The sequence below is a fragment of the Hyperolius riggenbachi genome, chromosome 9, assembly GCF_040937935.1.
Source record: "Hyperolius riggenbachi isolate aHypRig1 chromosome 9, aHypRig1.pri, whole genome shotgun sequence".
Classification (NCBI taxonomy): Eukaryota; Metazoa; Chordata; class Amphibia; order Anura; family Hyperoliidae; genus Hyperolius; species Hyperolius riggenbachi.
Window position 1 is genome coordinate 31,144,748 of NC_090654.1, and position 23,636 is coordinate 31,168,383.

The 23,636-nt window shown below is 50.4% G+C and overlaps 1 protein-coding gene across 1 annotated transcript; it reads left to right on the forward strand.

Annotated features, from left to right (window-relative positions):
- Window positions 1-1,415: 1,415 nt before the first annotated feature.
- Window positions 1,416-22,479, forward strand: CFAP141 (cilia and flagella associated protein 141). The gene is made up of 5 exons (XM_068251449.1): window positions 1,416-1,497; window positions 4,542-4,595; window positions 4,682-4,722; window positions 12,373-12,502; window positions 22,199-22,479. Exons 1-5 carry the CDS (start codon window positions 1,444-1,446, stop codon window positions 22,298-22,300), a joined length of 381 nt encoding a protein of 126 aa, XP_068107550.1. The 5' UTR covers window positions 1,416-1,443; the 3' UTR covers window positions 22,301-22,479.
- Window positions 22,480-23,636: the final 1,157 nt, after the last annotated feature.

A 23,636-nucleotide genomic window follows, 5' to 3' on the forward strand; every position in this document is an offset into this window, starting at 1 on the left:
ATGTTTCCCTATGGCTCAAGTGGGTGATTTTATAGTTTAACTGTGTGCTGACCAGAAAGCGGTTATGGTCAATGGCCATTTTCAAAATGGAGGACGGAAAATTCCCTTGATCAAAGTGAACAAACAGTAAGCGGGACAGGAGAAAGACACTGAGGAGTAGACTTATGGAAGGGAAGTACGAGTTGTGTATGCTTATTTTGACTTTTAATTTTCAGTTCAAGTTTTCTTTAAGTAGTGGAGTCACAGTTAGCGTGTGCTCACATGGTTTTCTGTTGGTGCAGTTCTGATAGTCGGAGGATAGCATAGTTTGAACTTGTTAGCAGATCGCATAAGAGTATGTCGTTTATTGTTCAGATGTACTTGTTTTGAATAATGATTAGTTCCATTAAATTACTGCTGCTGATGAGTTGGAAATTGATATAATCTAATTCTTTAGCCTGGTTTAATAAATACTCACCACCCGACAGAGGGAGATGGATCCAACGACGTCTCCCTAACGACAACAACGATCCATCTTCTGGCCAGCAGATATGCGCCACTTTACACGACAGGCACAAACGGGAGGTCAAGCGATCGCGGTACTTTGTGCGGAGTTGTCGGATCTTAAAGATCAACCGTGACGGTCATGGGTACTTGAGATGCGTATTTGCAGAGGGATGCCCGCCCCCACTGTATCTCAGTTCAATGCGCAATATCACAAACATATGACCCTGCGCCAAAAGGCTCAGGATGCATAGCACCGCCCCCCTCCCCCCGCACACCCGTTGCCAAGCGATGTACTCCTTGCTGGACAGGAAGTACGTCACTGGGATTCCCAGGGATCCCTGTCGTAATCCGTCGTTCCACACATGCGCACCGCGCCGCCACCCTTTTTAAAAGGTATGCGTCGCCCATTGACTTACATTACTTCCGCCACAGCGGAAGTACGGTGGTAATGCGCTGTTGCCCCTGCGTCTTTGAGTGTAACTGTTATGTAATCATTTTATTGCTTGTTAAAAATGGCAAGTTTTTAAAAATAAATAAATAAAAGTACCTAGCATTTTGCAATCTGATTGCAATTGGAATTGTATCGCAAAACTTTGCTAGTGGAAAATAGCCCTAAGCCTTTTACAAGACAAGTCTAATGCTGGGAACACACGAGGCAACTTTCCATCCAATCGACGGGTAATCTGACTGACTAAGATGTATCGTGTGTACATGTCCAAACTGCTCCCGATTGATAACGATTTTCTGATGATTGCTTTGCAAAATTCATTTCTTTATCCATTGGACATGTCGGAAATAATGGTCTGATTCCTGTTGAGTGGATTGAAAGTTGCATTGTGTGTTTCCAGACAGGTATCCGCACAGAGCAGTTTCATTGTTTAAATAAAGTTGATGTTAATAAAGTTAAGTAAAAAAAAGGCAGGAAGTAGGTTATCACAGCGTTTGTTGACAGTCCCCATGGTAACAAAGTGCTGGCAGAAGAGAGAGCAGTTGTATGAGGCTGGGTGCAGTGTGAGTACTGGCAGTGATTTGTGCTGTGTGATTATTTTTTGGTAACCCATTAAACACCCACCAGCTGTAACATTAGAATAGCCATACATGGGCCAATAACAGCACAATGTGGCCATGATCATTATTGATTGATTCCAACACTTTCTATTCAGCTTCCATAGGATTTCACCAGAAATCTAATACAGTTTTTTTCTCTCTTTTTTTCAGGCTGGGAGTACACTAGACAGTGCAGACAACCATGCATTTTCTGCACTGTGCGATTTTATTCCCTTGCTGCATTTTTGTATCCGTTTTTTTGTGCGTTTCGCTTTTGTGTTAATTTTCTTAAAGGGGAACTGAAGAGAGAGCTATAGGGAGGCTGCAATGTTTATTTCCTTTTAATCAATACCAGTTGCCTGGCAGCCCTGCTGGTCTATTTCTCTGCAGTAGTATCTGAATAACACCAGAAACAAGCATGCAGCTAGTCTTGTCAGATCTGACTTTAAAGTCTGAAACACCTGATCTGCTGCATGCTTGTTCAGGGGCTATGGTTAATAGTATTAGAGGCAGAGGATCAGCAGGGCTGCCAGGCAACTGGTATTGCTTAAAAGGAAATAAACATGACAGCCTCCATATACCTCTCTCTTCGGTTCCCCTTTAAAGTGAACATGAGCTGGTTCACTAGCGCTAATTTATACTTACCTGGGGCTTCCTTCAGCCCCATAAGTACTGGACCTCCCTCGCCGTCCTCCTCGGCCCCTCTGTTACGCCGCTATGACTCATGGTAACCCGGGCAGTCGTGGACTTCTGCGCATGCTCAGCTTGGCCGCGCATGCACCCCTCGTCGTGCTCCCGTCCCCTGTTCTGCTTCAGGGGATGGGAGCACAGTGGGGGCGCGCACAGCCAAGCTGAGCATGCGCAGAAGCGTTTGACTGGCAGCGACTGACCGGATTACCGGGAGTCGTATCGCCAAAGCGGAATTTTGATTTAATGTATAAACGATCCAAGAATTCCTGGAAAAATAGCTTCACAAAGCGTAATACTGCTTCACTCCAATAAAACTCATGCTTCACCAAACTTCCGTGCATGTGAAAAACAGTGCAGTATTGTGTTCCCACCACCTCATAAACTAGGAGGCTCACCAGATCCAAACCACCTATTTCTCAGGTTGAAGTCTCGCTCAAACTATGTTTCACTCCGCACATCAGTGATCCATACTCATCATCATGTTGTAAAGTTGGCCTTATTGCGCAGTATATCAATTCAACTGTAAAATCACAACTGCGCTTCTCGCGCACTCCAGCAACTTACTGTAACGAAAAATCTGCAACGCCGGATGGATTGCGGAAATATGGTCGCATCCAGTCCGGCAAGCGGACCTTCCAACGCGGGATACGGAAATTCGTCCGCATCCGCTGCGCACACCCGTCCGAGCACTCTGCTCCAAACTCACCAACATGCTGTTCACCAGGGTTCTGCCATCTTGCCTCTAGGGGGTGCGGCCGCACGCCAGACACGCCTTTATACTCTTAGAAAGCGTGTCAGCTGACCTGGAGGTCAGCTGACATTTTAGCCTGCTCTGATTGGTTGCTGCCTGGGGTGGAGACTTCTCTCCCAGGCAGTATATAAGGAAGTGCTTTTCAGTCACACTTTGTCTGTGTTTGCGATACCCTGTGTCAGCACTCAGACCTTAGACTAGATCCCAGGTGTTGAAACCAAGGACTTCACACCTAGACTAGGAGATTATTATTGTTATTGATTCTCTGTGTATGATTCTGTGCCTGTCTCGACTTCTCTTCTGCTTCCTGATTCTGTACTCTTGCAGCCCGTACCGTTAACGACTATTGGCTTGGTTCCTGACTATTCTCTCGTCTCACGTCTCTGTACTGTTGCTGCCTGTACTGTTGCCGAACCTCTTTCTGTCTGACCTTGCTCCCTTCAGTGGAACGTCTCCCACTGTTGGGTTATTATCTGAGGCTTGCCTCCCTGAGACGCCGGCCCTAGCAGACCGTTACTGCCAGAGGCCGAGATTCCTCCACTGCCACTTTGGGGGATCTCACACACGGGGTTCCCATTCAGAGGTAACCACACCTCTGAGGAATTGCCGTGTGGTGGATATTTCCACAACTTTGTGAATATTTACTGCTTTGTTTATTTCCATGTTGATCGTGTGTCCACTGCTTTACATCTACCCGCATTATTAGCAATTCCGCAGATTGCTATATAATCGGGTCTATCCTTGTATTATTGGCGATACTGCGGATCCCCAATAATCAAGGTTCGGGGTGTGACACTGGTCTGAGTAGATCATTTCAGGCACTTACCGTGTTAGTGAGCCTTCCGCTGATTTACCATCAGGAAGATACTGACTATTTTACTCTAACATATCTGCATTAGTGGTGATTCTGTATATCACCACTTAATCAGATATTTGTGCCTCTTGCTGACACCAATCGTTACACTTACAAGATCTAGATGAACAGAGAGTGGTCACAGCGGTAGGTCTCCTAGGCATGGCGTCTTGATTTGTGTATACCTTCCGCGGCGTCCCGCGCTCTCGGCTGTCTGCTCCCGCCTGGTCCTTCCGCGTTCCACCACTCCGACGTGACTAGTGTCAGGCGTACTGGCTCCTCCCTACGCGTTTCGTCATCTAGACTCATCAGGGGCTGATGAGTTTTAATTAAAACGTGTCCAGGGCTGGAGCTGTCTTGATTAAAGTCAAAATCAGATTAAAGTCAAAATCAGATACTTACCTTAAAGTGAATGGGAACCGCTTGCTATAAAAAAGAAACCAGATACTTACCTAAGGTGAGGGAAGGCTCTAAGTTCTAATGAGCCTTCCCTCTCCTCTCCCGGGGCAGCGCTGTTCCCGGGAGCAGTATTTGACTAAATTGATCAAATACTGCTCCTTCCGTCGGGTGAAGGTGACTTCGGAAAGTCTCCGGGAGCCAGAGTGCTCCTGAAGACGGGCCGCTCCACTCTGCATGTGTCGGTGGGCACACCGATCTGCATTCCGTCTGGGCCTGAATACTAGAGTTTCCGAACATTGTCCCCTCTCTCTGCAGATACTGAGAATGTTCACTTCCAAGACTCTACAAGATACCAAGAGCTGCACTCAGGTGAGGAAACAAGACAGCTAAAACCTCCCATATAACTGTGCAGGCATCATCACACCCAGATTATAATCCATGTCCCTTTCTTCCAGAGAAATGATCTTCTACGCACTGCAGAGAAACAGCTGCACCGGTAACACTGTTTTATATTTCTCGATCCACCTGTAAAATAGACATGTCCAGGAAGCAGGGATGACACTCCTGTAAAATATAACATATCTGGGGAGCAGTGATGTCACCCTTGTGAAATATAACATATCTGGAGAGCAGTGATGTCACTCTTGTAAAATATAACATATCAGGAGAGCACGGCCGCTTCTAGACTTTTTGCTGCCTGAGGCAAAATTGTGATCTCCCCACCACCTATTTGGAAGGACCCGACAATTTACTCTGCTTCATTTATTGGTCTCACATGACATGCTGCAGCTCAACACAATAGCACACTGGCTGGCTGCGAGTCTGTGACAAACCAACTGCTCACCCTCAGCCACTCCATTCCTCCTCAGGAAGGTACAGGGCCGGCCCGCCCATGAGGCGGGGTGAGGCGGGTTCCTCAGGCGGCAGGAAGTGGAGGGGCGGCACCAGATGACATGGCTGTGATAGCGGAGGGACCGAGGGAGCCAGAGCCGCGGTGAGGGCAGCCCGACCTCTCCCTCCCTCTCCCCGGGCCGCCCTCCATGCTCCCCCCTCGGACTGCAGGCAGCAGAGTTAGCGCGCAGGGAAGCGCTGCTGTACACAGCTGTTACTCACCTCCCTGGATCCGATCGCTGCTCACGCCCTGCTGGTCTCCTCTCTGCCTAGCCGGCTGATACACACGCGGCTGCTTCCTGTGTAAACAGGAAGCAGCGTGTGTAATGTATCAGCGGCTACATTGCAGAGAGGAGACCAGCAGGGCGGGAGCGGCGATCGGATCCAGGGAGGTGAGTAACAGCTGTGTACAGCAGCGCTTCCCTGCGCGCTAACTCTGCTGCCTGCAGTCCGAGGGGGGAGCATGGAGAGCGGCCCGGGGAGAGGGAGGGAGAGGTCGGGCTGCCCTCACCGCGGCTCCGGCTCCCCCCTCCGCCATTATGAGGGGGCACCTACCTACTTAACCTATACTGGGCAAGCTACCTATCTATCCTATACTGGGGGGCACCTACCTAATCTAACCTGTTTTGGGGGCAGCTACCTATCTATCCTATACTGGGGGGCACCTACCTAATCTAACCTGTACTGGGGGAAGCTACCTATCTATCCTATACTGGGGGGCACCTACCTAATCTAACCTATACTGGGTGGCAGCTACCTATCTATCCTATACTGGGGGGCAGCTACCTATCTAACCTATACTGGGTGGCAGCTACCTATCTAACCTATACTGGGGGGCAGCTACCTATCTAACCTATACTGGGGGGCAGCTACCTATCTAACCTATGCTGGGGGGCAGCTACTTATCTAACCTATACTGGGGGGCAGCTACCTATCTAACCTATGCTGGGGGGCAGCTACCTGTCTAACCTATGCTGGGGGCAGCTACCTATCTAATCTATACTTGGGGCACCTACCTAATCTAACCTGTACTGGGGGCACCTACCTAATCTAACCTATACTGAAGGGCAGCAACCTAATCTAACCTATACTGGGGGGAAGCTACCTATCTAACCTATACTGGGGGCACTTATCTAACCTGTATTGGGGGCACCTACCTACCTAGCTAGCCTATACAAGTGGCAACTATACTGGCTACCTATACTGGGGGCACCTACCTAACTAACCTATACTGGGGGTACCTACCTATCTAACCTATGCTGGGGGCAACTATACTGGCTACCTATATTGGAGGCACCTACCTAGCTAACCTGTACTGGGGGCACCTACTTATCTAACTTATACCGGGGGGGGGGGGGGGTGCCTGCCTACCTAACATACTGGGGGCAACTATACTGGCTACCTATACTGGAGGCAACTACCTGGCTAACCTATACTGGGGGCAACTTTACTGGCTCACCCATGCCTGGCCACCTATACTCGGGGGGGACCTATAGCTGGCTACCTATACCGGGGGGGGGGGGCAGGGCCGAGCCTGGGCGGGTGCTGCGGGTGCAAGGCACCCAGGCGCCTGCCTCTGAGAGGCGCCGCCCGGCCCCGCTCGCCCGGCCCCGCTCTCCCCCTGTGCCTCTAGCCGCCGCGTCAGACCTCGATCAGGCGGGCGGGTGCTAGGACCTAGCACGCCGCACTGATATGCGGAAGTGACATCACTTCCGCATATAGAGCGGGTGCGTCCGGCGCCCTTTTCCTGGTCGGGTCGCCCGCTGATTGAGGTCTGACTAAGGGCTGCTGAAAGGTGAGGGGGGAGCGGAGGAGGGAGCGGCGGCGGCGGGGTGCGCTCCTGTCACTCACTAGCTATCCTGGGCACAGATACCCCCTGGCTACCTATCCTGGACACAGATACCACCTGGCTACCTATCCTGGGCACAGATACCCACTGGCTACCTATCCTGGGCACAGATACCACCTGGCTACCTATCCTGGGCGCACATACCCCCTGGCTACCTATCCTGGGCACAGATACCACCTGGCTACCTATCCTGGGCACAGATACCCCCTGGCTACCTATCCTGGGCACAGATACCACCTGGCTACCTATCCTGGGCGCACATACCCCCTGGCTACCTATCCTGGGCACAGATACCACCTGGCTACCTATCCTGGGCACAGATACCCCCTGGCTACCTATCCTGGGCACAGATACCACCTGGCTACCTATCCTGGGCACAGATACCCCCTGGCTACCTATCCTGGGCACAGATACCACCTGGCTACCTATCCTGGGCGCGCATACCCCCTGGCTACCTATCCTGGGCGCGCATACCCCCTGGCTACCTATCCTGGGCGCGTATACCCCCTGGCTACCTATCCTGGGCGCATATAACGCCTGGCTACCTATCCTGGGCGCATATACCCCCTGGCTACCTATCCTGGGGACACTGTCTGTTTGTCATTATGTGCATTTACTGGTGAAAATCTCTCTTATGTGCATTTGCTGGTGAAAAGCTGTCTTCTTATGTGCATTTGCTGGTGAAAAGCTGTCTTCTTATGTGCATTTGCTGGTGAAAAGCTGTCTTCTTATGTGCATTTGCTGGTGAAAAGATGTCTTATGTGCATTTGCTGGTGAAAAGCTGTCTTCTTATGTGCATTTGCTGGTGAAAAGCTGTCTTCTTATGTGCATTTGCTGGTGAAAAGCTGTCTTCTTATGTGCATTTGCTGGTGAAAAGCTGTCTTATGTGCATTTGCTGGTGAAAAGCGGTCTCTTGTTATGTGCATTTGCTGGTGAAAAGCGGTCTCTTGTTATGTGCATTTGCTGGTGAAAAGCGGTCTCTTATGTGCATTTACATGGGGAAAAGCTGTCTCTTGTTATGTGCATTTACATGGGGAAAAGCTGTCTCTTATGTGCATTTAGTGGGGAAATTTTGTCAGTAAAAATAATCTTTTGTCAGTAAATTTTTAGGTATTTGTCAGTAAAAAAATAACGTGAAAGGTTGGCAACACTGGCAGGCTGCGCGGCGCAACGGGAAAGATACAGGCAGCCCACCTCACGCTTGGGCTTGGCGGGGGGAGGAGCCTACGACAGCGAGAGTAGGGTGGCCGCAGGCAGCCATAAATACGCAGTGTGTGACTGCGTCGCACTCGCAGAGCCTCTCAGCCTGAGTCAGTTCAGAGACTAGCAGACTCGCAGGAAGCCAAAGCCAGCCAGGAGCAAGCCCATGGAAGAGGGGTAGGAATGGGGTATCACATGCATGCGGAAAGAGGTGGAAGGTGTGGGTGTGATTAGGCAGGACACTGGTGTGGTTATGTGGTTGGGCGCGGTAAATTTAACCACTCCCATAGGCGCCAGAGAAAATCTTGCACCCAGGTGCCAGGCACCCCAGGCTCGCCCCTGGGGGGGGGGGCGCAATTTTTACACCCTCGCCCTGGGTGCATTTTAGCCTAGAAACTGCACTGTTGCCGCCGGCTTCCGAGTCCGACGACTCCGAGCTCTGCAGCCTCTCCTGTCTCCTCCAAGGCTGCACGCTGGTGACGCTGCCTAGTGCCTAAGCCTGCTGATTTGATGGCGGCGGCTGCCGCCCGCTCTGCTGCCCTGGCTGCGGCTGACTGTCACGGTCAGTCACTGAGCAGCGAGCGCCGCCGACGTGACCGTGACGATGATGATGATGATGATGAGGCTGGCTGGCTGCCGCCGCTCACTGGCCCAGCGCGAGATCCCTCAGATCCGAGATGGAGCATGCCCGCCGCAGACCGCAGCCGTCTGTCCCCTGCCAGTGCAGGATGCATGCTGGATGCGGATGCCCGCCCTTCGCCGCCGCCAGACCCGGAGGGAGACCCAATCCCTGGTGAGTCAGTCACTCACTTTGCTGCGTCACTCAGGCTTTCCTTCACGGACACGGTCGGTTGTGTGGGGGATGTAATGTTATGTAGAAATATTGGGGGGGGGGGGGCGCCTTTACGATCTTTGCCTCAGGCAGCAGAAAGTCCAGGACCGGCCCTGGGAAGGTACACACTAGGCAGAATCGCATATGCGGTTTCCACTATGTGGAATGGAAAACGTATGCTATTCGGCCTAGTGTGTTCCTACCCTCAGTCAGGACAGCAGTGCCACCTCCTCCCTTCTACTGTGCAAGTTAAATGAAACACTGCTGCTCTCCTGCCTCCTCCCTCCTCACTCACTCTCAGACTCCTCACACAGCACAACAAGCTGCTTTTCCCCAATGATGCTCTCCTGCCTCCCCCCTCCTCACTCACTGTCAGACTCCTCACACAGCACAACAAGCTCCTTTTCCCCAATGATGACCTCTTCACCTTTCTCTCCTCACACTTCTCCTCCTACTCTGACTGCATGCTGTAAGTGTAAACACACAGTACAAACATGCTGCCCCTGTAATCTCTGCGCCTGATGCAAATGTTTCACCTTGCTGCATGAGAGAACCGGCCCTGCAGGAGAGCAGTGATGTCACCTCTGTAAAATATAACATATCAGAAGAGCAGTGATGTCACTCCTGTAAAATATAATACATCTGGGGAGTAGTGATGTCACTCCTGTAAAATATAACATATCGAGAGAGTGGTGATGTCACTCCTGTAAAATATAACATATCTGGAGGGCAGTGATGTCACTCCTGTAAAATATAACATCTGCAGAGCAGTGATGTCACTCGGAGTGGCGTAGCTACAAACCTCTGGGCCCCGATGCGGAATCTGGATGTGGGCCCCCCCCCCCGACAACAACAGCCCCCCCTCCCCCGACAACACCCGACGGATGCACACACATATCAAAATCCCTATAGCCAGCTATAGGTACCCCCAGTATAGGTAGTCAGGCATAGGTAAGCCAGTATAGTTGCCCCCGGTATAGGTGAGATAGGCAGGCGCCGCCGGTATAAGTTAGATAGATAGGTGCCCCCAGTACAGGTTAGCTAGGTGGGTGCCTCTAATATAGGTAGCCAGAATAGTTGCCCCCAGCGTAGGTTAGATAGGTAGGTGCCCCCAGTATAGGTTAGTTAGGTAGGTGCCTCCAATATAGGTAGCCAGTTTAGTTGCCACCTGTATAGGCTAGCTAGGTGCCCCCAATACAGGTTAGATAAGTAAGTGCCCCCAGTATAGGTTAGATAGGTAGGTGCCCCCAGTATAAATTAGATTAGGTCGGTGCCCCCTAGTATAGGTTAGATTAGGTAGCTGCCCCCCAGTATAGGTTAGATTAGGTAGCTGCCCCCCAGGATAGATTAGGTAGCTGCCCCCAGGATAGATTAGGTAGGTGCCCCCCAGTATAGGTTAGATGAGGTAGCTGCCCCCCAGGATAGGTTAGGTAGCTTCCCCCCAGGATAGATTAGGTAGCTGCCCCCCAGGATAGATTAGGTAGCTGCCCCCCAGGATAGATTAGGTAGCTGCCCCCCAGGATTAGGTTAGAATAGGTAGGTGCCCCCCAGGATAGATTAGGTAGCTGCCCCCAGGATAGATTAGGTAGGTACCCCCCAGTATAGGTTAGATTAGGTAGCTGCCCCCCAGAATAGATTAGGTAGCTGCCCCCCAGGATTAGGTAGGTGCCCCCCAGTATAGGTTAGATTAGGTAGCTGCCCCCCAGGATTAGGTTAGAATAGGTAGGTGCCCCCCAGGATAGATTAGGTAGCTGCCCCCCAGGATTAGGTTAGATTAGGTAGCTGCCCCCAGGATAGATTAGGTAGGTGCCCCCCAGTATAGGTTAGATTAGGTAGCTGCCCCCCAGGATTAGGTTAGATTAGGTAGCTGCCCCCCAGGATAGATTAGGTAGCTGCCCCCAGGATAGATTAGGTAGGTGCCTCCCAGTATAGGTTAGATTAGTTAGCTGCCCCCCAGAATAGATTAGGTAGCTGCCCCCCAGGATAGATTAGGTAGGTGCCCCCCAGTATAGGTTAGATTAGGTAGCTGCCCCCCAGGATTAGGTTAGATTAGGTAGGTGCCCCCCAGGATAGATTAGGTAGCTGCCCCCAGGATAGATTAGGTAGGTGCCCCCCAGTATAGGTTAGATTAGGTAGCTGCCCCCCAGGATTAGGTTAGATTAGGTAGCTGCCCCCCAGGATAGATTAGGTAGCTGCCCCCAGGATAGATTAGGTAGGTGCCTCCCAGTATAGGTTAGATTAGGTAGGTGCCCCCCAGAATAGATTAGGTAGCTGCCCCCCAGGATAGATTAGGTAGGTGCCCCCCAGTATAGGTTAGATTAGGTAGCTGCCCCCCAGGATTAGGTTAGATTAGGTAGGTGCCCCCCAGGATAGATTAGGTAGCTGCCCCCAGGATAGATTAGGTAGGTGCCCCCCAGTATAGGTTAGATTAGGTAGCTGCCCCCCAGGATTAGGTTAGATTAGGTAGGTGCCCCCCAGGATAGATTAGGTAGCTGCCCCCAGGATAGATTAGGTAGCTGCCCCCCAGGATAGATTAGGTAGCTGCCCGTCCCCATAATGGAGGGGGGGGGGGGGGGCGCAGCCGCGGGGAGGGCAGCCCGACCTCTCCCTCCCTTCCTCTCCCCGGGGCCCCCCCTCAGATGCAGAGTAAGCGGCTAACGGAAGCGCTATAGGCAGAACTCACCTCCGTCCCTGGTTCCAATCGCCGCTGATCTCCTCTCTGGCTGGCTCTGCATAGATGCTTACACACGCAGCTTCCTGTTTAGCCGGAAGCTGCGTGTGTAACAACATCTATGCAGAGCCAGCCAGAGAGGAGATCAGCGGCGAGTGGAACGCAGGGAGGTGAGTTCTGCCTATAGCGCTTCCGTTAGCCGCTTACTCTGCATCTGAGGGGGGGCCCCGGGGAGAGGAAGGGAGGAAGAGGTCGGGCTGCCCTCCCCGCGGCTGCGGCTCCCTCCTACCAGCGCGAACGGGCGCATGGCCCTCCAAACGGAGATGGGGCCCCCCGGGCCCCTCCCCCGCCTCCTCAGGAGCCGGGCCCGGTCGCCAAGGCGACCGCTGCGACCACGGGCCCTACGCCCTTGGCTCACTCCTGTAAAATATAACATCTGCAGAGCAGTGATGTCACTCCTGTAAAATATAACATCTGAGGAGCAGTGATGTCACTCCTGTAAAATATAACATCTGAGGAGCAGTGATGTCACTCCTGTAAAATATAACATCTGAGGAGCAGTGATGTCACTCCTGTAAAATATAACATCTGAGGAGCAGTGATGTCAGTGATAACATGCATTATGTCATGCGGTGCCACATTGCTGAGTATGTCACCCCTTATAATGTCCTTGTCTTGTAACCTGTTCCCTGGAATGGCGCAGTGAGCAAGCCGAGCGGTTCATGCATGATTGGAAGGAAGACGCGCAGGGGGTCATAGCCGGACGCGTGCAGAAGAATCACAACGCACAGGTGCGACAGGAAGTCCAGATGGCCAATAAGGAGCTGGTGCTGGTGAGTGCGTGACATGAGGTACTGTATTGTTAGTTCACATTTTCACAGACAACCTCCGGACTAAAAATCTACTCAGCAGAACTGAAAAGGCTTGGTGTTTCTTTAACAGTTTCACAGCATCAGAACTTAGTTTTTCTTACCAAAGCATTATTTTTAGCTGCATTTTTAGCTAAGCTCCACCCATCATAGAAAACTGCCCAGGCTTTTTTTCCCTGATGCTGTGCAAAGCATGATGGGATTGCCTATGTTGCTATTCACGTTGCCTAGCAACGGGGCGGGGTGATCAGCACAAAGGACCGTTGGAACTGTGTCTCATACTCCCTGTCACCTCCTTTCAACAAAAAAGATGGCTGCCACCATGAAATCACAAACATTTGCCTGTTCTTTTAAAACAGGGTGGGTAAGAGATTATATTACCTATCTAACATAACTAATGTACAGTATGTTTGTTTAGGCTGAAGTTCCTCTTTAATGTAAACCATCTGTAAGGGCCCATTCTCACTGGGGCGATTACCGCTAATCACCGAATTGCCTGGGATTAGCTCAATACTAACTAAATGGCAGTGATCTCCCTGCCGCCGATCGCTGGTGATTCGCAATTAGCAGCAGTCGCAAAATGAGCTACTTGCAGTATTTTTCCCGCATTTCTAGAGCAATTGCGATTAGAATGCTACAAAGCGCTACTCGCAATCGCTCAAAAATCGTGAGAGGGTACAGTGATTTTACTGCACTCATTGTGGTAAAATCACCAGTGCAAAATGCTAATCGCTAGCGTTTTGCGATTAGAAGTGAGAATGAGCCTTTGGCTATAGCCATACTATGAGCACTTTCTGAGAGCTTATCTGACCATTAGAACTTTCTGAGCCTTTTCTAAGAAAACGCTCCCTTGCATTAACCACTCTGCAACCGCCTGACGCCGATCGGCAGAGTGGCTCCCTTGTTCCTCCGTCACGCCATATGGCGTCATCTTGCGAGAGGCGAGACTTCCAGGGAACGAGTGCTGGCTCAAGCGCGCATTCCCTGCACTGTAAACAGCTGGGCACAGCGAACAGCCTGCCAGCCAGTGATCGGCGCTGACAGGCTTTTCATTACATTTTTAATTGAAATAAACATTGATATACCGCTGCGATTTTGCACAGCGCTCTACAAAGTAGAGCCTTGATTTTTACTCGCCTGGGGCTTCCCTCAGCCCCCTGCAGCTGTCCGGTGCCCTCGCAGCCTCGCTCCGATCCTCCTGTCCCCACCGGCGGCTACTTCTGGGTTCGGCGACAGTCGCCGACAGGCTGGGAACGCGAGTGATTCTTCGCGTTCCCAGCCACAATATATCGCCCCCTATGCTGCTATTTCCTTCTTGCCGCAATAGAAGCATAGGGGGCGATATATTGTGGCTGGGAACGCGAAGAATCACTCGCGTTCCCAGCCTGTCGGCGGCTGTCGCCTAATCCGGAAGTAGCCGCCGGCGGGGACAGGATGATCGGAGCGAGGCTGCCAAGGCACCGGACAGCTGCAGGGGGCTGAGGGAAGCCCCAGGTGAGTAAAAATCATTTTTTTAATTTTCACTTAAGTATCCCTTTAACTGTCCCACAGAGGGGCTCACAATCTAAAGCTACGTACCCACCTGGCAATTTTCCCGATTACACGACGTCGCAAGGTGTTTAGCGTTGCGCGATTACTACAGACCAACACGGCGGATTGCATCTTTAAGATCCCTGACGACACCATCATCGACTCCTGGCGACAGGCAGAGGCGTCGTTAGCGACCGTCATCAAGAGGACGTCGCTGGACCCGCCGAGCGGTGAATACCCAGCTTTATCCCTGCCATAGCCAGGGCTTGGGCTAATTTAAAGGGAACCTTAACTGAACGGGGGGTATAGAGTTTTACTTACCTGGGGCTATTACCAGCCCCCTGCAGCAGTCCTGTGCCCTCGGCGCCGCTCTGGAATCCTCTGGTCCCCCACTGTCACTTAGTTTCGTTTTTGACGACTCACCAGTTGCCGGCCGCCATGCGTATTATTGGACGCATTCACCAATGCAATTAGCGCTATTGCGGACCGCAACTCGTACAAAAATACGCGTTGCCGCATATCTACGCGTGCGGAATGCGGCAACGCGTATTTTTGTACGAGTTGCGGTCCGCGATACCGCTAATTGCATTGGTGAATGCGTCCAATAATACGCATGGCGGCCGGCGACTGGTGAGTCGTCAAAAACGAAACTAAGTGACAGCGGGGGACCAGAGGATTCCAGAGCGGCGCCGAGGGCACAGGACTGCTGCAGGGGGCTGGCAATAGCCCCAGGCAGGGGTGCCTCTAGTCATTTTGTCACTCCAGGCGAGAAAACCTGTGGCGCCCCCCTCCCCCCCAAGCCCCTCCCCACCAGGAAAATAATCATAATGCAGCATCGTTTCACCAGAAAATAATCATAATGCGGCAGTGTTTCATCAGAAAATAATAGTAATTATCGTAATTCAGAATCGTAATTCACCAGAAAATAATCATAATGTGGCAGTGTTTCACCAGAAAATACACTTATTGCAGCAGCAGTTCACTGGAAAATATTCATAAGGTGGCAGCGTTTCACCAGAAAATACACTTATTGCAGCAGCATTTCACCAGAAATTAATCATAGGGCAGCAGCGTTTCACCAGAAAATAATCGTAATGGGGCAGCGTTGTCAGAAAATAATCGTAATGTGGAAGCGTTTCACCATAAAATGCACGTAATCCGAGCAGAGGGAAAGAGTAGAGAGGGAGAGGCAGCATAAGATGTAAGAGGGGGGTAGAGGAACAAAGAGGGGGAGGGATAGACAGCATAAGATGGAAGAGGGTGCAGAGAAACAGAGGGGAGAGGGAGAGACAGCATAAGATGGAAGAGAGTGCAGAGGAACAGAGAGGGGTAGAGACAGCATAAGATGGAAGAGGGGGCAGAGGAACAGAGAGGGGAGAGGGAGAGACAGCACAGCACTAAAGCACAGGTTTACAGCTTTACCAGCCTACAGCCTAACCAGCTTTCAAAAAAAATTTTGTATCAAAAGAGCAGGGCACATTCTAGCAGTTATAACAGTACTGGGAGTCTGCACACAGGACAGGAAGTGTTCTTAGCAGCCTGCCTGAATACCTTCTCTTCTGCCTGTGCATGCAGCTTATTATCTCTGGAGTAATGATGGGTCGTTCGCGAACGCTGCGAACGACAAGAGCTGGTTCTCAGTTTTGAAAGAGCCGATGCCTCAGCCGCCCCACAGAGCTCTGCTTTGCTCTGCAATAAAGGGCGCTGAGGCATGTTGGGAGATGTAGTCCTCCTCTTGCAGCTTGTAGGAGTGTATGAGGCGGAGCAGAGCAGTAGAAGGAGGGATTGCCCCAGTCAGAGAAGCAGTCTGGAATTGTCATGGAAACGGGGGCGGGGCTTTTACTCCGATTCTGAGTGGTGTTTAGTGATATTTAATGAAGAGCCAATTCAGAGCCGTAAGAGCCGGCTCTTTAACCACTTGAGGACCCACCCTTTACCCCCCCCCCCCTTAAGGACCAGCGCTGTTTCAGCTGATCTGTGCTAGGTGGGCTCTGCAGCCCCCAGCACAGATCAGCGTGCAGGCAGAGCGACCAGATCGCCCCCCTTTTTTCCCCACTAGGGGGATGATGTGCTGGGGGGGTCTGATCGCTCCTGCCTGCCGGGTGTTGCAGGGGGGGGGCACCTCAAAGCCCCCTTCTGCGGCGAAATCCTCCCCCTCCCTCTCCTACCTGGCCCCCCCTGGAGATCTGGGCTGCACAGGACGCTATCCGTCCTGTGCAGCCAGTGACAGGCTGTCTTCTGTCACATGGCGGCGATCCCCGGCCGCTGATTGGCCGGGGATCGCCGATCTGCCTTACGGCGCTGCTGCGCAGCAGCGCCGTACATTGTGAACAAAGCGGATTATTTCCGCTTGTGTTTACATTTAGCCTGCGAGCCGCCATCGGTGGCCCGCAGGCTATTCACGGAGCCCCCCGCCGTGAATTGACATGATTAATCAGCCTGCAGCTGGCGACGCAATACTGCGTCGCTGGTCCTGCAGCTGCCACTTTGCCGACGCACGGTATAAGCGTGCGGTCGGCAAGTGGTTAATGGGAGCCGATTCAGAAGAGCCGATTCTCTGAAAAGAGCCGGAATTCCCATCACTACTCTGGAGCAGAAACTTCCCTTCTCCCGGGCTATGTTGCTGTCTTGTGCGAGGGCGGGGCTCCAACACGGACACATCACATTTTTCTCTCTGTGACTGCATCTGTTCCCTGGCTGTCTCGCTCCAGTGTCTGTGTGCAGCCAGTGACACAGGTGGGGGGTCAGACTGTCGGGGGCATAAGCTGGCTGGCCGCTGCCTCCTGGCAGTGGGGCGGAGTTAAAGGCTGGGGAGAAGTGGAGGTGGAGGCACTGCTGAGCACATGGTAGCGTGCCGAGCACCGGGGACTGAGTCGGGAGGTAATATAATATAAAAAAAACCCAAAAAACATGGTCACGGTAGCAGCGGCGGGGGAATGCGCCTAACCACCTCATGGCGCCTCACCACCTCATGGCGCCCCAGGCAACCGCCTATACTTGCCTGGTGGGTGAGACGCCCCTGGCCCCAGGTAAGTAAAACTCTATACCCCCCGTTCAGTTAAGGTTCCCTTTAAGGGGAGAAGAGGGGTAATAAAAAAAATAGGGTTTTTTATTCCCAAAAAATTATCTTTTTAATTAATAAAAAAAAAAAAATTAAAAATTGCAGCAGCAATCAGATACCACCAAAAGAAATATCTATTTGTGAGGAAAAAAAAGGGGGGTAAAATTCATTTGAGTGCTAAGTTGTATGACCGAGCAATAAACAGTTTTTTATAAAAGGCTCAGAAAGCTCTGATGGTCAGAAAAGCTCTCAGAAAGCGTGGCTATAGCCTAGTTGCGTTTTATAATCCGCTAATCTATACATGATGTGAAGTTGTAATCTGTGTGGGGGAGGTGACGTAGCTATTGGGGGTACAGGGGGTTGGACTGCACTGGGCCATAAACGTCTCCTGAGCAGGGCCGGATTTGAACTTTTTGCCGCCCAAGGCCCACTATGACCAGCTGCCCCCGGACCAACAGCATCCTAAACTCCCCCCCCCCCCCCCCCCCCCCCATGGCAGGGATTAGATTGTAGGGTCCCCTGAGGACAGTTAGTGACATGATGAAAGGGATTAGATTGTAAACTCCTCGGTGGGCGGCACATTTGGTGAGTGACAGGTGACTCAGAGAACACTAGTGCCTGTTTGCTGCCTTTTCATCCCCTGAGTGCCAGATCTGGCTGTCGGTAGACGCCCACCGCCATGTTTAAACTCTGTGTTGCAGGACAAATGTTTGGCATGCTAACTGCTAATGCTACCCTGCTGCCCACAGCCCGCCCCTTGCTTTCCTGGTGCCCTAGGCCATGGCCTATGTGGCCTTGCCAGAAATCCGTCCATGTTCCTGAGGGCCCACTTAGGGCCATGCTTCAGTAGCTGAATTAGCCTATCTTTGGTGCCACAGTGGTTATAAATAGGCTTGGTCAATTAGATACAAATAAGTTAGTGTAGGATAATAACTTTTTTTGCAGCTCTTAAAAGGACCAATCGAATTCCACATTGTAATTTGATTGGATTCAGTGATCCTTGAATTCGATTGGTCCATTTTAAAGAAGAATTTTAAATTTTTTAAAAGGCATATTGACAAGACACATAACATTTATATCACGCTCTTCTCCTGGCGGACTCAAAGCGCCAGAGCTGCAGCTACTAAGACGCGCTCTATAGGCAGTAGCAGCGTTATGGAGTCTTGCCCAAGGTCTCCTACTGAATAGGCATTGGTTTACTGAGCAGGAAGAGCTGAGATTTGAACCCAGGTCTTCTGTGTCAGAGGCAAGGCCCTTAACCAGTACATTATACAGTCACAGCTGGATTTGTTTACTTATGGAGAGGGAAGTCTCTGGGGCCCTTATGCAATTAACTTTGGGCCTGGGACCCACTACAAAGTGATATCGCTAGCGATTTGTGGTAGCGAATTGCAAACGATTTTGGGACCGATTTCCCTGCTCCTATACATTAGAACGGAAACGCTCTCAAAATGCTGCATGTCCCACGTCCCTAATCGCAATTGCTCCAGTGGAATCTGTCCCACCCATTTACATTGGCAGAGTGTTTAGGGGAATTGCTAGTGATTGAAAGCGATCCCTAAACTCTCAACCCCCCCCCCCAAAAAAAAAATTGCTCTACTGGGTTACAGCCTTAAGAGATTCCCGAGGTGACATGTGACATGATGAGATAGACCTGTGTATGTATAGTGCTAAGCACACAAATAACTAGGCTGTGTTCCTTGTGTTCTTTCTTTACGGGACTGGTTCCGACTGGGTCAGACTATAGCATAACCCTCACTGATAAGAAATTACAGCCATAAAACACTTTCCTGTCAGTGAATGGCTTCTGAGAGCAGAAAAGACATAAGAAGGGTCAATAATTCATAGATTTGTATTGTAGCATGCTTCAGTGAAGTATCATTGAGCAAAAATGATGAAGCAGTAAAAACGTAAAAAACTAGATTAAACTATAAAATAAAACTGTGGGATATGTAAAAATGTCATTTTTAGGAGACGGAGGATAGATACAATTGTTTTTATCATCAGTTTATTTTCACCTCGTATGTCCTTTAAGCGACATTTTCAAATTTGTTAATAAAATGCCTTTTAAATTGCCAGCAAGTAAGAAAACAATGAAAATAGTTTTGACTGGACTTTTTCACCTATTTGGTACTGTTTCATTTGCAAGGTGCTAAAAGTTATTGTAAATAGAAGATGAAAAATTATCTCCTACCTCCTATGGGAAAACTCAGGTGAAAACGTTAATTGCATATGAGCATGGATCTCATAGAGCCTTCCCTGTCCTCTCTCGGTGTCCTCGTTCCCCCACTATTCTCCATTCAAATTTGCCACCTGTGTCACACATGCACAATATGGAGCTATCTGTCTTCAGTGATGGTCAGGTCTAGGGAACTCATAGAGAAGCTTCTGATTTGTTCGATCAACTGATAGATTTGCAAAGCTCTGATTTGCTGTGATCACATCCTGCTTTAGCACATGACCATGACTAGCAAATCAGAGACTTGCATATCTATCACCTGACCAAACTGATCACATGCTTCTCCGTGAGTTCTCCTAGACATGACCATCTTTACCTGTCTTCAGAAGCATTCGGGACACGGAAGTTTTTCTTTATCTCTGTGCCCTGGCCTTGTCAGTCTCTCAGGACAGAACTTCCCCCCTTCTGGGCCCCCCTGCTGCTGCATCCCTTTCAGGGTCTATTGTTACGCCCCTGCGCATCTGGTATCCTTTAGCAGTGGCGTAGCTAAGAAGCTGTCGGCCCCAGTGCAAGTTTAGCATTGGGGCCCCCCAACCATGCTATAGATAACAATTGATGCAACACACCAAAACCAACCAAGGACAACCACAGTGCCAGAGGTGCAAGAAGGGGATGGGAAACTGTGTGTTAGTGATCACTACTATTCAAATCAACTACAGAAGTGAATATTATCAGCACAGGACCAATAAAGAGCTAATACTGTGTTTGAGTGGTGGGCCCCTCTAGCCCATGGGCCCCGATGCGGTCGCTACCTCTGCACCCCCTATTGCTAATTTGCTATGCCCCTGTGCACAAGCTTGAATAATAATGCACCCGCTTGATATTATTTGCATCTCACTGACCAGTTCTAGAAAGCACATTTTAGGACGCAGTTAATGTGTCTTGTATATACTGTACATTAGTTGTTGTGTACAATGTGACCAGGAACTATCGCTTCTGTACTCAGTGTATGTGGGCAGCCATATTTGCTGACTACATATGCTGAGTGGACATCCTGCTTAGCTATGAATCACTGTGGTTCATATCACTATACAGTTCCTGTACCTCTGTGCTAATCTCACCGTCTGTGTTCAGACCAACGGAAAACTAAAAATAAGTCTACACTGCAGGAAAGGCAGTGACATGACTGTGTTCGATGCATAATAATAATATGGTAGGAGTCGGACATTATGACTATGGCAGAGATTAGAGTGTGAGCTCCTCTGAGGACAGTCAGTGACTGTCCTCAGTCACTGACTGTAAAGTGCTGCAGAAGATGTCAGTGCTATATAAATACATAATAATATGGTTGGACATTAGACTATAATGAGGGCCAGTTCTGGACTTTTTTGCTATCTGAGGAAAGCATGTCCACAGATCGATGTAAGATTGCACACCACTGTTGAGGTGCTGGGACCCATATAAATCAAGCAGAAGAGTCCAGGAGGTCCGCACACTCGAAGAATAAACATCCAAGTTTTATTCAAACATTGTGACAAAGTTCCATTCAAAAGACCAACGATTCGTTTTGGGGCCCCGTGGGGTCCCCTTTGTCAAGGCAACACAAACAGAATGTGTTGCCTTGACAAAGGGGAACCCACGGGGCCCCGAAACGAATAGTTGGTCTTTTGAATGGAACTTTGTCACAATGTTTAAATAAAACTTGGATGTTTATTCTTCGAGTGTGCGGACCTCCTGGATTCTTCTGAGGAAAGCATGTGACGATGCAGCACCTGACAATTTGCACCATGTCATATCCCTCAGTATAGGTAGGTAGCCAGTTACAGTTGCTCTCAGTATAGGTTGGCCAGGCCCTCTCTTCACTTCCTGTTTCTGCTTCTGCAGCCTGAGGAAGTCGCCTCACTTGGCATCATGGGCGGACCGGACCGGGCCTGACTATGGCGGGGATTAGAGTGTGAGCTCCTCTGAGGACAGTCAGTGACATGACTATGTACTCTGTAAAGTGCTGGAGAAGATGTCAGTGTTATGTAAATACGACCTTAGGAAAGTCTCCCTAACACTGCTACTGCCTATAGAGCATGCCCTAGTGGCTGCAGCTCTGGCACTTTGAGTCCGCCAGGAGAAAAGTGCAATATAAATGTTATTTGTCTTGTTTGTCGTCTACTAATAATGACAATATTCTCGGCCTTTTGGCTAAGATCAAGTGCAGTTCCAGACCATGGTCGAGGCTGAATAGCTGAGGGCTTTGCTTAGGCGTACTGCCCCTGGAAGTGGCGCTCCAGGTGCACCTGAAAAAACCTGAGATGTGGCAGATCTCAGGCGGAAGTAGGGTGCTTTGGTCTGTACTGCCCATATGCATAGCCAACTAACGCAGCTCCCCGGCCTTTTGGCTAGGGAGAGTGCGGAATTTTTATCACTCCGGCCGCAAGGTCGGGGCCAGCTTGCTGTTCCCACCTGGCTCTCTCTCGGGGGAGCCACGGACCATGTGGATGGCCACGTGGCCCAGGCCCTGTGGGCAACCACAGGGCAGTCCAGGGTCCTCCAGCCCTTCGGGTGTTGGAGGATGCCGCCAGTGTCCTCCGACTCTCGGGTTGGAGGATGCTTAGTACCCCCCTGCGCCGATGGCAAAGGGGGATAAGTTCCCTTCGGGGAACACCGGAAGGGCCCTGCTGTATTGTGGGGCCTGTGGCTACTCGTGCACGTTTTGTGGGGGTGCTTTAGGGCACTCACGCTTTTTCTGTGCACGGGGCTAATAGCCTTGCTTACCCGGGACTCCCCTTGCATGCAACAGGAGCCAAGAAAGCTAAAAAAAAAAAAATGACAATATTCAGTTTTTGTACGTGTTTGGACTTCTTTCGTTGTCAATATAACTTTGTTTGTGCCTCCCCAGGTCCGCCGGGCGGCCCTACACCATCAGTTACAAGAGGAGTGCCAACAATACCAGGAAGAGCTGAACCGTCTGGGCAAGACTTTCTATGTACAAAGACTGTGATGGAGGCCGGCCCAGCAGCCTATTACCCCTCTGTCTTCACTTCCCATCTGATGCGAGCCTTCCAGTGACCCTGAAACCGGAAAACGGGACTGTGATTTCTTCCAGTTACAGCTATTTATGTCACCCTGTATGTCTGCATAGTATGACATCACAACTAAACTTTTTAAAGGGGACCTCCAGCCAATGTCGGTTTCAATTATTACTTTATAGAGTATTATATTCCACAGTGCTGTACACGGATTCATTGCCATACATCTTTGCACCAGAGGAGCTTACACTCTAGAGACCTTTACCGCAGTCACTCACTACACGACTATTCCTATCGCAATATTAAAACTCATTTGACGCTGTGGACCTGGAGGACGACAGCTTATGATGTCACTTCCTCCCATCTTCCCCACAGTCCACGCCCCTAGAGTGTTATGCCACTCCCACTGTTTACCCACACACAATCTAACAAAACTCCTGTCTGTGCTGCACGCGGGAGTAGTGGCTGGATAATGTACTAGCTTATGGGTACAGACCAATTATTTCATAAATATGGTAGGAAACCTCCAACACCCTTGAGTCATATATAAAGTCTGTATTGAGTGTTAACGGACAGAACCCCCAATACCCCAGTGCCGAGAGACAAAAGATTCATCCAGTCAGCCTCCATGCTGCTTAAAGTGTACCCGAGAAGACAGATACTTACCTTTTTATACATACCTGGGGTTTCCTCCATCCCCATGGGCACGGATCGCTCCCACGCTGCCGTCCTCCGCTACCCGCAGCTCTGTAACTTCCTCCAGTCGCGGCTAATCTGATGCAAGTGAAGTGCGCTATTTAAGCATCTCTCCGGCACCCGCTGGAGAGATATGTAAAGAGCGCACTTCCTCTTGCGCAGATTACGGGACCCGGTACCGGAGCTGCAGGCAGCGGAGGACAGCTGCGTGAGAGCGAGTATCTGTCGTCTCTGGTTTCCTAGAGAACCTGTGATGAACATAACATAGAGTTACAGATTGTCCAGCAAGCTCATGGTGAACCAGAACTTTTAGGAGTGTGTAAAAGGCTAAAAAGGACCAAAAAGCCCTCTTACTAAATTGCTATGCAAAACAGAAAGTATTTGCAATTATTCAGGTTGGAGGGGCAAATGAGGTCTCCAACAATGCATCACTGCTGAATATGCAAATTGTCCCCTTGTGGATGATTTGCATATTCAGCAGTGATGCATTGTGGGAGCCCTCCTATGCACACTACAACCTGAATAATTGCAAATACCTTCTGTCTTACGAACGCAAATTTCTGTTTTGCATAGCGTTTTTAGTCAGAGGGCTTTTTGGTCCTTTTTAGCCCC